Source organism: Lethenteron reissneri, chromosome 48, assembly GCF_015708825.2.
Source record: "Lethenteron reissneri isolate LAM-NWPU_2019-01 chromosome 48, ASM1570882v1, whole genome shotgun sequence".
NCBI classification, from domain to species: Eukaryota; Metazoa; Chordata; class Hyperoartia; order Petromyzontiformes; family Petromyzontidae; genus Lethenteron; species Lethenteron reissneri.
The window spans coordinates 1,748,449-1,765,771 of NC_083826.1; the positions used below are offsets into that span (position 1 = coordinate 1,748,449).

The 17,323-nt window shown below is 47.5% G+C and overlaps 2 protein-coding genes across 3 annotated transcripts in view; one reads left to right on the top strand and one right to left on the bottom strand.

Annotated features, from left to right (window-relative positions):
- Nucleotides 1–17,323, bottom strand: part of LOC133354779 (collagen alpha-1(V) chain-like) — a 278,739-nt gene that overhangs the window by 55,942 nt on the left and 205,474 nt on the right. For both annotated transcript variants that reach the window (XM_061571899.1, XM_061571897.1), the window contains exons 42-47: nucleotides 11,384–11,437; nucleotides 9,650–9,757; nucleotides 7,293–7,400; nucleotides 6,321–6,374; nucleotides 5,819–5,872; nucleotides 1,701–1,808 (exon numbers count right to left, since the gene is read on the bottom strand). In XM_061571899.1, coding sequence (XP_061427883.1) covers nucleotides 1,701–1,808; nucleotides 5,819–5,872; nucleotides 6,321–6,374; nucleotides 7,293–7,400; nucleotides 9,650–9,757; nucleotides 11,384–11,437 — 486 coding nt within the window. The remainder of the gene's footprint in view (nucleotides 1–1,700; nucleotides 1,809–5,818; nucleotides 5,873–6,320; nucleotides 6,375–7,292; nucleotides 7,401–9,649; nucleotides 9,758–11,383; nucleotides 11,438–17,323) is intronic.
- The window catches only part of LOC133354780 (uncharacterized), a 417,798-nt gene continuing 411,860 nt past the window's right edge, over nucleotides 11,386–17,323 (top strand). The window contains exon 1 of the mRNA XM_061571900.1: nucleotides 11,386–11,394. The gene's annotated coding sequence lies outside the window, so the exon portion shown is untranslated. The remainder of the gene's footprint in view (nucleotides 11,395–17,323) is intronic.

Consider the following 17,323-nt stretch of genomic DNA (forward strand, 5'->3'; position numbering starts at 1 on the left):
AGAACCGCACAAAGCACTGCCGACGGAACCCCTCAAACACTACACCTACCATTATTTTTAAATGGCTATAGGCTTTTGACCAAAACATAACAATCATTAAAATAATTTTAAACTATTCATTAAAAAGCACGTTTGATCAAAGACAACATTAAATCAGAAAAATATATATATAATATAACCCCTTAAATTAACTGACCCATTTCAATGGTGAGCTAAGGCATCTATACATCTACACTGACACACTATTACGTTGTATGCTCAGTGGTGCATACAATACCACACCACGTGGATTTATAGCCTCTCAAACGCAACTGCACCTATGGATGCCACAGAGAACGGTGGTGGGACATGGGCGTCCTGGGGAATGGAGGCGCGTCTATGTAATTATTTTTTATATAGAGAAAGAGGTAACCAGTTATAGAAAGAAGGAGAGAGGAAATATGTATGCCGGCATTGTGCGTTGAGCTTATTTCTCAGCGCACGTAGCCAACCGTGCTAATCGGAGGTGCGGAGAAAGGACAGCAAACCGAACACAAAAATCAATGCTGAATAAATTAGTTTCCCAATCTCGATGATTTAAAAGTGCACGGCTCCAGTAGCTTCCTAATATCGTAAGGAAGAGTGATCCTGACGGCCGGACAGCACGGACAGCTGAAGGGAGTTCCGGGGCCATGTGGACAGCAGAGGAGAAAAAGCGACCTCTCACCATGAAACAGATCAAGCCGGGTCAATTGCATTTCTTCAAACGTTATGTTGAAAGACATTTCTAAAAGGTAAGGAATTTTAAAAGAATGTATGACGTGCATTCACGGGCATGAGCGCAATTATCATCGCAGTGATTGGTTTACGAGGTGCTCGAAATGACAAGGAGAAATTATGCGCATGGAGGTTTGCCTGTAGCAGAGATTAGGAAGCAGGGCAAAATAAATGTATAAAATTAGATATAAACAAATGACAGTTATCGGTGTGGACGTGACTCTTGCTAATGATTCATAATCTGCAATATTTAGCGGCTGGGAGTTCTTGAGTGGCTCAGCGGTAGAGCAAGCAGCTTGTGATCGCAAGGGCACGAGCTCACATGCTGGCTGGTGGGGTCGACTCAGTCCACCATCACTTTCGACAAAATAATTTTATATTCTTGGTTCTTTCGGTAAAGTCACGTAGAAGGGAAATAATAAAATAATAAAAATCAAACATGTTTTTATTTTATTATTGTATTACTTATATGTTTTATTTGTATTATTCTATTATTTCCCTTCTACGTGACTTTACCGAAATAACCAATAATATGAATCCCTGCAGTCACGAAAGCTTTGAATCGAAAACTAATTTTAGCTTGTGAGGAAGTCAAGGGCGGTTGCGCTTTGGATAGATTTGGCCCCTGCCATGGGAATGTAGACTTTCCCCCATTGGCTTAGTGCTGTAAATGCGAGATGTGCACCACCTGAATGCTCAATATTCATATGAGCTGTCAATCACTTTAAAATTTTCTCTCGAATTCCATAAAGTGTGGAGTAAGAGTGACGGTCATCACAGTGATGACAAAGGCGATGTCACCGGTGATGTCAGCAGTGACGTCACGGTCAGCGTGATGCCATCACCATGTCACCACACATGGTCACACACACACACGCACACCGTGGCTGCTGCACAAGAGGCAGCGAGTGGCGAGATTGGCGGTTACCAGGGTGAAGACTCACCTGCAGGCCGATGGGGCCCGGCGGCCCCGGGAAGCCCCTCGGACCCTCATCTCCCTTCTGGCCGAAGGGGCCCTGGGCTCCACGTGCGCCGGGCTCACCGTCCGCGCCCTACAGAGACACGGAGGCAGAGTGAGGCCAGAGGGCCCAACAACAACAACAACAACCGCCATTCGCCACTAAGTGGCGGTGACGTCACCACGGCGCTTGTGACAGGCTAGGTGCACGTTGAGGCCAGGTGATGTGTCGAACGCCCGCTGGCAGGTCACGGGGCAAACCCAGGTGGTATGGGTCGATTGATTGTCAGATGACTGGCCGGTGCACCACCTGTGCCCCCTACTGTGCCAGAGGGCCCACACACATACACGCACACATGCACGCCGCGTGCATCACTCCTCACAGACTATCATTCATTGTTATTATTGTTGCTGTTACTCTGGTTTACCCGGGAAAAACTCAACAAGTCGCATGACTTAATGGGGAGGTTCCGGAAAGTTTTTTTGCATTGGCAGTGCGATGTTTTCCAAGTGTAGACCTCATTGAGTCAATTGCTGGGTTTTAGTTGGTTTCCCACAGCAGTGGAACGTTGGGGCCAAAACCAGGTAACCTCGCCCACGTGTGTACGTCTAGCTACGGGAGAAAACCCGGAGAACCCCGGAGAATACCCGTGTCGAACATGGCGAGAATGAACAAACTGCACACAGAGAGGCGCCCTTAACAAACCACACCAGATGCTCGTTTAAGGATCTGCAAACACAGCTCGTTCGATTCCTGGCCACGGCTAACATCGGTGGCGAACGAAATCTGAACCGGTCCTGGCTCCCCCCTACCTCTCCCCCTTCTTCACCAACTCGCACTGACCAGCATGGTGAAGTATGATATTTATTTACAAACCGATTTCACTTGGAAAATCCACTGAGCATCCCATTTGCAAGAGCGTCGCAGGGTGACAACAGACACCCACATAGCGGCCACGTGATAACACGTGTACAAACACTTAGAAGCTTACACACGTGTACTAGTATGGCCGAACAGCCTCCATAGCTGACACGGCAAGGGGAGCACGTGACGCAGCAGTCAAGGGACAGGGCTGGCTGTAAATGAATTCATTAAACATGGACCGAGCCCGCGGACTGGTGATGTGTACAGCTGGGTGATTGGGATCATAGCGCGCGGTGTACGAACCAATGCACCACCCACTGCACTCCACCAATGCCTATACCCCACACACACAGATGCGAAGACTGCGATATAATCTGTGCGTTATCTTCTTGGTTCTTTCGGTAAAGTCAGAGTCTGAATGAATCTGAATGACTCTGTCTGTTCGACAGACCTGTTCTTCACCTGAGGACGGCTGCTTGCGTTGTGGCCGAAACGTCGTGAGAATTATTTAATGTTTTATTTTTATTATTTTATTATTTCCATTCTACGTGACTTTACCGAAAGAACCAAGAAGATGAATCCCTGCAGTCACGAAAGCTTTAAATCGAATTCTGTGCGTTAGTCATGCCCCAGCGTATGCACTCGACGGTCAGATACAAATGCTGGCTCTAAATGTTATCGAGCAAGATTTTTTTTGGTAGGATCGGACAAGTAAACCTGCACAATACTTCAATATGTATATTTAATGGCACGTTCGAATTATTTATTCATCAGTCATATTCAAGACGTCCCCATGAAAAATGTATTCACCGTTGACATTTTGCAACACTTCTTGACCTAATTTTTTTTTATTTCCTTCCCTTTGTAACTCACTGAAAAATGCCTTCACGTTGTCACGTCCCAATTCATGGCATTATTATGAAGAAAAAAAAGAATTCAACACAAGGATGGCCGCCTTGATTACAAAAATAGGACTATAACGATGAGCAAAACAACGTCAGATCTTTTTTTTTTTAAACAACAAGAGGCGATAGAAAGTTTCCTTCCCAGAACTACTTTCGGGGATGGCTCCCGGAAAATGACGCCACAGGAACTACTTCTGAGTCACTTCCACCACCGGGCCCTCTCACCCACCCTCTAGAGGGCACTCGTTTATTCTCTGTAACCACGTGGCATTTACCTGACAATATATTTATACGTTTAGACCCTCAAGAGTCGGGACGCACGACATTGTGTGATATACAGTACTTACAAGATATATTGTTTATATTTAAATGTCAAAAAAATACTTTACTTGATTTGTGAGACTGACGTTGACTCACGTGCTGATAAAATTCACTTTCAGGGAAAGCAGCCCGCTACCAGCTCGTGTTAGAGGGATGGCTCCGGAAAATGATGTCACAGAACGACTTCTGAAGTGATTCAAAAATAGGCCACCGATTCCACACGAGGGTGGTGCACCCTGCAATGAGTGTGCATCACGTGGCAAACAAACTGAAGCCTTGAGTCGGTCACAGTTGGCATATGGCAAATTAGTAATAAAAAAAAAACGTGATGAGTTTTTTGCGCGGTCGTTGGTGACCAAGCTGGACGGCGTTATCTCGCTGCACCGGAGAATTCCGTTTAAATCACGTGCAACTAAGAGCTTGGCTGGAATCCAGGATCTTAGCGGCTCTGGCTCAGTGCGCTAACGGGGTACGGAGGCCCCAACGAGCCAGCCGGCTGCAGCTTCTATTTTGTGCCGTATCCATTGGTGGCCCGGCCGAACACATAAAATTCACAACCACTTGAGAATGTGGTTTAATCACTCGCCGCTGCAAAAAAAGAACGGGGTTCAAACCGAGGGGTCGAGTTGGTTAATGGGCTGGACAATGATGAGAATAACGAGTGGGTGTAGTAACGCAATAAAAAATATATAAGATCGCGGTGACATTAAGTTTTCCTGTAAAATGGTCGGAATATTTCGTCGCAATAAGAGATAATGATTTTCAATGGACCATAACCTGGTTACAAAAACGACATCGATGAATCAATAACAAAGATCATGCTATGCAAACGGAGGCGGAAACGCGAAACCGTAAAATGTTTGCAACGATAAAATATTGGGACGGTAACTTTGTTTTTATTACTACTGCAGGGTGCTGTTTTGATAGTGGAGTCAATACAATTTATTTTAACGACTTAGTCAAAGTTGAGTAATGTTTTGCTTGCGTGTGCTTTTATTTATTTATGAACGTACGCATGCACGTGTCAATTGGCATGCGAGTGAGTGCGTGCTTACGCGTGTGCGTCAGGTTCAAGCGGGCATTATGCCCAGTGGTGGTGGTGCTGGTGGTGGTGCCATCACATTTTGTTGTCTCTTGCCTCTGCTAGATCTCACCACAGCTGACACCCACCCTCCCAGGTCTGCTTTCACGAAACCTCGAGCCACCATCTGGCGTCAAGCTCCTCCCCATGTACGCGATGGACACATCAACTAACGACCACTCTCACACCCCAAGCCCTTTCCCCCAATTATTTTTATTCCTTTTCCTTTGGCCTTCTCTTCCCCCGTATTCAAACCCCCTACTACCGCTGCCCACTGCTCGCAGTCCCTACGCAAAGTTCAGTCTAGGGATGTTTGGTCAACACCGGTTACATTGTACGCTTTATTATTTTTCAGCTACGAGAGGAAAGTGGAGAAAACAACCTCGAGGAATCCCGTGCAGAACAAAGGTGGAGAATCATAAAAACTCTCCGTGCAGAAATGTCCCCGGGTAAAGAAGAACCCAGGGCCTTCTTGCCGAGCGTCAAGAATGTTACCACCGTGCCACCCACACTGCCGAGTGGAGCTAAGTGATCCACACAGTGGCAGTGTCTTTGCCCTCCTTCCTCCAGCCCCTGTCTCAAAACACCCACAACCTCTTCTTTCGCTTTGTCACATGACACAGTCGCTGTACTTTACTTGAGTTGCTTTTGTAATGGGTGACCCCCCCCCGGGGTTTATCCGCACCTGCGGTTAGCGCGGGTTGGCGACGTACTGTGCAAAAGAAGTTCAACACACGTACAGGCAAACAAATGAGAGTATCCTCCCAATAAGCGTGCCGACGGCGGGCTGACGTTGGTTGGCACGTGGTTGGAACCGTCGCGGCGTTGGCTCATACGTTCCGTGTTCACTGGGCTGGTTCAACGAAATCAACTAAAACCGTGTTAGGTCAACCAACCCCCTGTCCTCCCAAAGTGGTTCAAGAATATCTCACCGTGGGACCCGGTGCTCCTATCTGGCCTTGAATCCCCGGTGGTCCAGCAGGGCCCTGCACAGCACGAGGAGGGAATTAACACGCAAAGTGGGTCTCGGCATTAGGATCGTGGAGGCACACATTGACATTTAATGGTTTGTTAACAGTTGCATTTTCCAATGTTATGAATTATGTGCTTCCCTTTAATTAAGGGGTTTGTGACGATAATGACTAAAGTGAGGACGATTCCAATAATACTCGTGACAATTGTGTTTTAATTAATATACGGCCGTTTATGATGATCATGATACTGTTAATAATGCGGCTGCTGATGATTGTGATGTTTGCAATGATTCTACTGATGATAATGCAGCTGCTGATAATGATGATCACAATTCTGCCGCAACTGCCCACTGGTGATACTTCTGCTCACAACGACGACAATAATCGTCATCATTACGTTCAAAACAATAATCGATGAGTTTAAAAAACCGACATCACAGCCAATTTCTATCGCACTTACCGATTCACCCTTGTCTCCCTTGCTGCCTTTCTGACCTGGCAAGCCAATGTCACCCTGAAAGTACAACGATCGCAGACGGACGGAGGTCAAACAACGGCGAGAACACCGCTTAAAAAAATCCATTCAGCCACACCGATCACAAACGTTGGAACTCTTCACGGACAGACTAAGCCCGTCGTGAGAATGTGTGATTTGCACGAGACGAGCACCGCCCCATTTGCTCGCTGGAGCAGGGAGACATCGCTCCACTTCTTGTCGGTGTCCCCAGGCCAGCGGTGAACAGATGAGCTACGAAACTCATTTTTCGCAGACTCTGGACTCGCAATCCAGACGCCACCCGTTGGATCTCTGGCAGTCGATGAACGGCACAAGTTTCCGAAATCCCATCCACTGCCTCTGTCTACCCTGAAGATTACTCGGCACTGGTACACCGCAGTCGATAGGCGAGCGTGGGTAATTCCACGTCCTCTGTGATGTCTGACCAGTGTGGAAGAGGAGGCCAAAGATGCACTGCTGAGGGGCTCTCTCTGGTTGAGAAGGTGCTGCCAGCATTGGTTTGAGAAAGTTACTGCAGGGCTGTATCTGTACTATTGCATTTCCCGTACTCCCATAAGGAGAGTCACCTCCTATTCATATTCTTAGGTTTTTTCGGTAAAGTACTTTACAAAGCAGAACTGTTCCTCCGTGGCTGAAAGCAAGATCCATGCATTGCTTGCACAGCAGAATCCAGATTATCGTGGCGATCGGAGAGAATTCTACAATGCAGCCGATTTATCCACATTCGTTCACTGCATACATATTTACCAAAGATAAAAAGAAGATGTCTTTTTTCAGGTATTTTCTATCCGTGCCATTACACAAACAATACTGTTTTGGAAAGCCAGTAAACTACTGCAATGGACATGCATGAAAGAAACGCTGCTCCACGTGGCTTCCTCTCGCGTCCGTCGAGAGAGAAGGCCTCATGCTCACCTTGTCTCCATCCTCTCCAGGAGGTCCCGGAGGCCCTCCTGGTCCGGGAAGTCCAACGGGGCCTTGGATGCCGTCTCTGCCTGATGGGCCTTCCTGCCCTTTCTCGCCCTAAGTTTCAAACGGCGCGCACACAAAGCGGTGTCAAAGAAACACCGAAGCCTCCGTGAAGAGGCGCGTCGTGATTCTCTTCGTCTCGGGTCGGCACCAAAAGAGATTTGACCAAACGTGACCAGGCTGGCGGCAGCGTCGGCAGCGATGCAGGGTGACAACCGGGGGTGGGAGTCGTTTCATCTCCCTTCTCGCCCCGCAGCGCAAAACCCCGTCGCCAATCAGCGTTGCAGCACAGGGCGGCACGGGGCAGCACAAGGAAACATGGGGCAGCACGGGGCAGCACAATGAAACATGGGGCAGCATGGGGCAGCACAATGAAACATGGGGCAGCACGGGGCAGCATGGGGCAGCACAATGCAATATGGGGCAGCATGGAGCAACGCGGGGCAGTGCAGGGACAGCACAATGAAACATGGGGCAGCACGAGACAGGGCAGGGTGGGTCTAGAATCCGTCTAAGTTGTATGACCATTGCATGCAGTTACACTGTATGCAGAATGGGGGGAGAGCATGCAAAGCTGTACACAGCAAGGCACCCCAAGTCTAGAATCGCACCCGGGGACACACAGGTGTTATCACTGCGCCACCGACTCGGCCGCTCAATGTGAATTCGCCTCTGGGAGACAGCCTCGGCCCCGTACACGAGCATTTCACGTAGAAACTCGGCACCGAGGCAAGAGAAAAACGCAATGCCGCAAGCGCTTCAAGAAATTAGTGAACGCCTAGGATTCATTATAACCTTATTACGCACAGCATATTCTTTTGGGCTCAATTCGCCATTCTATTATGGACTCGTATTAATAATTTTTGAAAACGGACAAAATAACCGGAACAGCACACGTGCAGCTCATTGTTATTTCGAGTAATGGTTCTTTGGAGTAGGAAGTTATACCCAGTGATGAAGGAGACAAAGAAATATCACCTTCCGTCAACAGCGCATCAAATGCGGCTGCCCAAAATACGTAACGTTGCGCAACGCCAACGCTTTCAAACCGCAATGTGCTTAACTTTAATGTATTTAATCTTTGCTTCCCGGTAATGAAATCATCCTTCTTAGCGCCACGTTGGCAGCGACGGTGAGGATTACTCCGAGCTTGGCCGCCCCTCAACCCTAAACAATTTTCCGCCGTCGGATTCCGCTGCGATAATTCGTTGGGGCCGTTGCGTCCAACCAAATCCCCCCCCATCGATTTGTCAGACGACAAAAAGGGGAGCTTGATCGGCACGGCGACAGCACGAGGCGACGCCGCTGGATTCAAATCTTGGTTTTGAAACCGCCCGGCGTTGAACCACAGGTCACCCAGCGCAGCGCAATTCGTGGGCTCGTCCCGATCAGCGCTGACCCAACGTAGATTTCCTCACCCCCATGGGACGTTTTGTTATTTTACATCATCATCGTTATTGTCAACATCATGATCATCGTTATAATCATCGTCATCATCGTCGTCATCATCGTCATCATTGTCATCATCATCATCGTCATCATCATCATCATTGTCAACGTCGTCAACATCATCATCATCATAATCGTCGTCATCATCATCCTCATCGTCATCATCATCGTCGTCGTCATCATCATCGTCGTCATCATCATCGTCGATGTCAGAAGGACTGAATCCCCACACCGAGGAACTCTTTTGTCTCGCTCATCAAACCGCTCACAGCTCCTCACGTCGCTTCACCACCATGATGCAAACACTTTCACTGCAAGAGCTTCTTTAGCTGCGGGGGAGACGTGCGGGAGAAACTGGGAGCCGAGTTTGGCGACTACAGTGAATGGCGAATGGCGATCAAACCTACGCAATCATCGTTCATCAGTCTAAAAACGGGCAGCTGAAACCTAGATTCAATCCGAGGTCCGAGGCGCAATGATCCGGTGTTCTGACATGTGATAGCTCCCCTGTACCACTCAGCCTGCTCTGGGAGCTGACTACCCAGTGGTATTCAATTTATCGACCTTAGATGATTATGGTGCATTGATGACGATAATGTTGACGGGTTGATAATGATGATGGATTAATAATGGAGGATGATGGTGATTGATGTATGATGGTGGTGGGGGATTTGTGAGTAAACACCTGCCCGGCATTCGAACTCGCGACCCTTGTGACTGCGAGTTGGAGTCCTCTGACCACAGAGTGACACGGCCAGGCCGTGGGTTGCAAGCGAAGACGACGATGAAGACAACGATGATGATGGTGGGTGTGTGGGGTGTGTGTGGTGGGTGTGTGGGTGAGGAGCACTCACTGGGGCCCCCTTGTCTCCTGTGGGCCCAGAAGGCCCGGGTGTTCCAGGGCGGCCGGGGAGGCCGATGGGGCCGGCTGGGCCTGCAGGCCCTCGCTCACCAGGCGAACCCTGGGGCCAGAGAAATTACCGCACAATCACACACACACACAATCATACACACAATCACACACACACAATCACACACACACAATCATACACATACATACATAATCACACACACAATCACACACACACAATCATACACACACAATCATACACACACACAATCATACACACAATCACACACACAATCACACACACACAATCACACACACACAATCATACACATACAATCACACACACACAATCATACACATACATACACAATCACACACACAATCACACACACACAATCACACACACAATCATACACACACAATCATACACACAATCACACACACAATCACACACACACAATCACACACACACAATCATACACACACACAATCACACACACACAATCACACACAACAACAACAACAACAACAACCGCCATTCGCCACTAAGTGGCGGTGACGTCACCACGATGCTTGTGCCAGGCCAAGTGCACCTTGAGGCCACGTGAAGTGTCGAAAGCCCGCTGGCAGGAGGTCACGGGGCAGACCCAGCAGGTGCCACGGGTCGACTGACCGAGATGACCGAGATGACTGGCTGATGCACCACCTGTGCCCCCTACTGTGCCAACTTGCTGTGCTTTAGCCACCCGGCGCTCCGCTCGTTGTTGTGAGCGTCGCTCCTCCGCCCTCCGTTGTTGTTGGAGGGCGACTGCCTCCAACTGCCCAGTAGCGTCCTTCACAACCCGTGTCATGCCCATTTAACCCCATCTATCCGGCCAAACATGCTTGGGCATGCGGTGACTGGGCATGCGGGCTACATTACCCAGCCAACACATAGACCAGCGGTCGGGAACCTATGGCTCGCGAGCCATATATGGCTCTTCTGGTGACGGCATATGGCTCCCAGAAAATTTTGAGTTGAAAAAAAAATACAAAAATCAGTTTGGAACTGATTTTAAAATACTTGTGATATTGCTTAATAATACTGTGTCATTTTAAAGTAAACAGAAATTAGTTTTGAAGATAAATGTCACGGGTCACGGGGCCTCAACGCCTGCATGAAGCTCAACCTCACCACGTACGAACCAGACTACAAGGCCATCAGCAAAACCATGCAGCATCAGAAGTCGCATTAAAAGTGATACATATTTAATTTATTATACGTTAAAAATACTATATGGCTCTCAATGCAATATATTTAGAAATATTTGGCTTTTATGGCTCTCCCAGTCAAAAAGGTTCCCGACCCCTGACATAGACACACAAAGAGATACATACATGCACACACACAAAACAAAAATCCCTCGTATAACCTTAACTGACTGCTGGGGCAAGTGCTGTTAGCGAGCAGCACCTATGAAGGCCGGCACGGCACACGAGGGGGTGGGCGCCCAGCACCACATACAACAGCAACAACCGCCATTCGCGACCAAGTGATGATGAAGTCACCACAACGCTTGTGCCAGGCTATGTTTACCACATATACACACACAGACACCTACATACATACAAACATATGCACACACACTGATACAGCCACCGAAATAAAAATTAATTCCATGGTAGAAATCGACAACGACCGTGGGTACGTCGACATATAAGAAGAGGTAATGGGCCGGGCTCGACGCTTTGTACCCACCACAGGACCTGGGGGACCGGCAGGACCATGGTCTCCCTTGAGGCCTGGGATTCCCTGTGACACACACACACGCACAGATCAAACACCACATGGTTAGCCTCACACACAGGAGGATCAAGCGCTGTTATAGCGAGCACCTTTCAAAGTCACCACGACGCAAGCGGGGGAGGGATTCCAGCACCGTGCACTGGCTGTCGTTGTGTTTTCGGGCGTTGTTTTCTAACACACTGCATCGGGTCCTCAGTGCAGGTTCAGATGCCTCTCGTCAGGAGCGAGCACCGGTGGTTGGGGACTGAACCCACGTCGCTGGGGTCACAGCGTAGGGAGTGAAACTCGTTATCACCGCACGTACGTATCAGGGACATGATTCGGATTTGAACGCTTCGCAGTTTTGGATTTTCAGAATTTTGTGGGGTTTTAGATAAATCCAACAAATTGTGAGCAAGTGTCTAATAAATAAACACTACACACAGGCCGGCGTGCACACACACGAGTACGTTTGGAAGACCGCAGTAACGAATGACCCACACAGGCCACTGCGGAGAAACGGATGGCAATTCTTTCATTTAAGCTAATACATTTAGTGTCACTTTATGGGTTTTACTCTTTCACATACAAACGCCAAACTATAATTAGTGGTGGTGCGGGGACCGTACTCAGATTCCGAAAAGGAAGATGTTGATAGTCATGTACGAGCAATCTGTTTTCGCTGCGTAATCTGATTACATTGCTTCGAATGCACCGATTGATTACTATTCATAGTAACTTTTTGTTTATTATGAAAACAGAAACAATTAGGGGAAATTAAAGTTATCAGTAGCTTGGTTTGGTGTGAATAGAGCAGCAGCAGCAGCCAATCTGCACACAGACCATCCCCGCAGACAGACCACAGTATCTGCATTTGCGACATGAAACGTTCGTTATGAGACATCGATCACGGAAGTAATAAGATAATTATATTTCAAACACGAAATGTGGGATTAAGTCACATTAGCCTCACGAACTCAAAGAGTCAGGAGTCTCATGACGATTCGTATATCAGCCTCACAACTCGAAATATAGACACAACTAAAACGGCTGCATAAGGAGCTCATTGGCATCAATGTAAACTTCAAACTGGGAGGCTTTTGCCAATTGCGAGCATCGCGCGCTTTCAGACGCGCGTCTGCGGCCGTCTGGAACGCTCTCTTCCTTCCGATTTTCAGAAGCCACTGGGAGCTATTCACTTTTAAATCATGTACATTGAAAATTCATATCTTTAAAACTGCTTTTTGTATTTTTAGTCGCTGTCCTTTCCGATTAGCACGGTTGGCTATGTGCCGTGCAAATGAAGTTCAACATACAACCGATCTGCGCCACTGGGTACTGCTGCCCCTGCCGTTGGCTGTCTGTTCAAGCCACGACTGGCAGAGAAGAGCCTCGACTCGAGGGCCCTCTCGGGTCAACTCTGGGGGCTTTTTGGGCCTCATCTTGCACGCCAAAGAGACGTCGTGGAAGAAGCGGGCGTGACCCACACTTCACCGCACGAGAGACAGTCGGAGGGGACTTTCAGAAGCTTGCACCATCGTCGCAACCGCCACCATCGGGAGACGGAATCGAAACGGAGACATCCAGATCGCAAAGCCCAAGCGTGCGAACCGTGACAACCAGCTGTGGCAGCAATCTCTTTGCGTTTTTTTAATTGAAAGATGTTAAAGGGAGATACGGGGTGAGCATAGAAACAAAAACCAATGGCCGCGAGGTTATTCTGTTAGCGCGGCGTGCGCGGAGTCGCAGCCGCTGCGGCTGTTTTTGCTCCACACGCCGCGGGCGCTGCCGTTAAGTGTCGCCTCTGCCTTTAATAACGGCGACTTGAGATTTGTTGATGCAAGCAAACCGTTCATTGCGCTTAACAATTGCCTGGCTCGAAACTCCCTACGCTGCATCCACTACAGCCTGCATCCATAATGGGGGAGCGGGTGGTGGTGCAGTGGCTGGGGTGCTACGCTGGGTAATTAAGCAAAAAAAAACCCGAGTTTGATTCCCGGCCCTGGCTATCGGTTAAGCGGCCTGGGCACCCCCCCCCCCAACTTCGCCAAGCCACGCTGACCAGTGTGGTGAAGTATGGTCAAACAATCCACAATGGCTGACAAGGCATGTGGTGGAGGCCTTCATCCAGCAGTGGATCTGCCAGGTCTATAAAATTGTTATTACTCTTCTTGGTTCTTTCGGTAAAGTCACGTAGAAGGGAAATAATAAAAATAAAACATAATAAAATTATTCTCACGACGTTTCGGCCACAACGCAAGCAGCCGTCCTCAGGTGAAGACCAGGTCTGTCGGGGAGACAGCATCAGACGCTGTCTCCCCTGAGGACGGCTGCTTGCGTTGTGGCCGAAACGTCGTGAGAATTGTATTTTATTATGTTTGATTTTTATTATTGTATTATTTACCTTCTACGTGACTTTACCGAAAGAACCAAGAAGATGAATCCCTGCAGTCACGAAAGCTTTAAATCGAAATTGTTATTACTGTGATGATAATTTTTTTTACGATATTCTTTTTATTGTTATTACATGAATAATAATAAGCATATTCGAAATCCATGAATTCAATCGAACATGATCATTCAAAGCAAGGAGAGCTCATTGAGACAAGGCAGTCCTCGTACCGAGGGGATAAATAAGTTAAATACTAAGATCGTATATATTGTCACAGTTACGTAAATTACTGCCGCACGCGTTAGATAATGAATGGAACTGCATTGCTTAAAGCTGCGCGCAACAGTAGCTCACAAAGGTAATGCAGCAGACGGTAGAGACGCTATGAATGAATGATATATTATTAAAAAGTTCACGAATGGATATTTTACAAGGGCCAATGTAACGGTGATAATTGAAATAGATATTTTTTTTTGTAGTGATGGCTATATTCACTTGATGATGTTTTCGATTATGAAAATGTCACACTTTGCAAATCACTGACTGAATCAGGGAAATGCGATTAAAGGGCAGAGGCAGCGGTGTTATAAACGTTTGAGATTCAGATATTCAGTTTTCATTGTTGGATTTTCGAGGAAATATTTCAGGACGTATTTTAGATTCTCAGATTATTTGGCATGACGTTGTATATCTGCGTGCCTTTGATGGTGTCAGGTGGTACCGTTTTTGGCGTCAAAACAGCAAAAGTGATTGCCATATTGGTGACGTTACTAGCACGGTCATGAAAAATCTGACAGATATAATATTGGTATCACCTTTACAAACCTTACTTATTGGCTATGTCGGGTTTCACGACACATTTATATTTTTACGCGATCTAACCCAAAAAACAGCTCTTATGAAGATATAATTTATTAAGATTGTTCGAAATGTTGTATTCAAGGCCTAATTTCAGATTTGTATTGTTTCATTGATCTAAAAATCGGGGGCACATCCATACTACCTTGGTCCTGTGCATCACAGGCTGTCCGGCGTGAGTTTAGAGCTTCAATAATGAGGAAAAAATATCCATAAAAAAATCTTTGAGCTGTAACGCTGTGGTGCTGTAACCACATTGCTGCAGTGACATATACATTTTTAATAAACATATGACAGGGACACTGGCGGTGATTAGTATTTATTGTTTTACCAGGTAAGGCCCAATGAGCTACATATCTCTTTTTGAGAAACTGATCACGTGGAAATGTTTCGCAGCCCAAACACCCTTGATGCATGTTTCTAAATGTGGAGTGGGAAAAACGGGAGAGCCCGGAAAAAAATGCACGTGATCACGGGGAGAGAGACACGCAAACCCCAAATATACAGGCACCGTCAGGGTCGGGGTCGAACCCACGACCTCCTGTATACTAGGCGAGGTAGTTAACATCTCCTAGCCACCGTAATGTCACTTAAAAGTCTCTTTTGCCCTCATCCAATGATGCTACAATCTCACATTGGGATTTTGCCCCTGCCCTCCAAATCCTAGGTGAGTAGCTGCGAGAGAAGAGCGGTTTACTTTTTATTGTTGCCAGGGTTTAGCTTAGCGGAAAATGGACTGACAAAATCTCCATAGGCGCCTCGCAAACAACAATAAAACCACGTTTTATTGTTTTATTAACAATAAAACCACGTTTTATTGCTGTTTGCTGGAGGGTCGCGACACATGTATACTTACGCGATCTAACCCAAATACCTTCCTTATGAATAATACTGGTCGCGGAAAGCCTACGTGTTAAACCAAATAAAACTACGTTGTTGTTGTTGTTGTCTCTTCTTGTTGCCAGAACGAGAGAGGCGACGGACGATCAGAGAATCTCAGAACATCGGTAGCTCAGCACCTGTGCTGCCGCTGGCACCGAGTCGATGTGATACGGAGTTTGGCAGCAAAGTGAGCCTCTTCAAATGAAAACACGTAAAAGGGCAAATATATATTTTTAAAAAAGTCTAGAGAGTATTCCAAAATTTAATCGATCACGTTTCTGCTCATTCCCCCAACCCCCAAGTGAAACTTCTCATCAGTTTTCAAAGGCAAACAATGTTTTATGAAGTGTGCGTGTGTGTTTTAATCAATCCACTTCTCTGAGTGAGCACCTCCTAGTACATTTAAATTAAAGACACAAGCCGCAGTGGTGCGATTGTGGCTACGCAACCCACCTATGGCCGATACCGTGAACCACTGTACTCTGCGCTAATTCAACAGAGGAACAGCAAAACGGCACGATTTCTCTCCTGAAGCCCTCCCGTTGTGGCCAACAGCAGCAGCAGACCTTGACATCGGCACCTAGCTCCTGAACGTATTGCCGCCGACATCATGCGCAACAGTCGCTGCCATGACCTTTTGAATCGCTCGCGTTCTCGTGCGAATTTGGACGGATCTTTCCCCACGACCCAGCGTGCCCCACCCAGGCCCTCTGGCAAAATCGTGTCGCCACCCTGCGTACGTGCTCTGGTCGGTGTGTGGCTCGTGTTGTCTATCGGTGTGATGCCGAGCGTGCACCTCTCCCACGATTCTTTGCCCAAAAGAGCATTGAGGCATTGGTGCTCGAGTCCTGTTTACAGCCCCGAGCCATTCCTATGACAGGGGAACGTCTATCCATAGGGGAACCAATGTTGACTTCAAATAATTACAGACTCCGGAAGGATGATAGTGTGAGTCAACCCTCAACCTGGATGCAAACTCATAACCCTCCGATTGCAAGGTGCTCTCGCTCTCCCGCTGAGTCACGAGGCCGGCATTTCGAGTAAGCCTTTCCCAGAAATACTTGTTAGCTAAAGCTCAAGGCTGCCTTGCCGACAAGATGAAATATTAAATACAATGTTGAATTCAATACTTCCTGCCACTCACAATATTTTTGAACGACGTGCAAGTGGCTGCCTTTCCGGTCACTCTGAATCCTGACAAAGGAAATTCAGGGCAGTGGGTGAGGGGGGGTGGGGCGCTTCGATGAGAATTCAACACGAGATAGGGGAAGCAATTCGTGTTCATCCTCGAGTTTCAGCGGCTCGCTGGAAACGCGACGTTTGATTGGCTGCAAGGTCAAGGTCATTCACCAGTGATCTCAGAGCTTAGCAGCTAAGATACTCCGACATTGTGATTACCCGCTTCTTATATTAAATTTGTTTGAGCAATTCATATCGACTCAAATTTAAAGATGAAAATTCCTCGCCTTTGTTCATACTTTGTATCTATTTAATCGCTAAACGATATCCCAGCAGCGCCGCTATCAAGAGTCGCGTCGTTAGGTGACCAACTGTCTCCTGGTGGAACGTCCCTCGGGCAGGAAATCTGCCCCAGAAGCTGACGCTACAGAACTACTACCGAGTCACACAGATTCGGGGCGCTCTCACCCAACACTGGACGGCGCTCCTTCAAGCTTTGCGGTTTGCCACAATCCTCCAACGTGTGGATACGTTTGTGTGAAAATCACACGGGCGACCTGGGCTATACGCTGTGACTGTATGGAGAACAACAACTCTCTGGA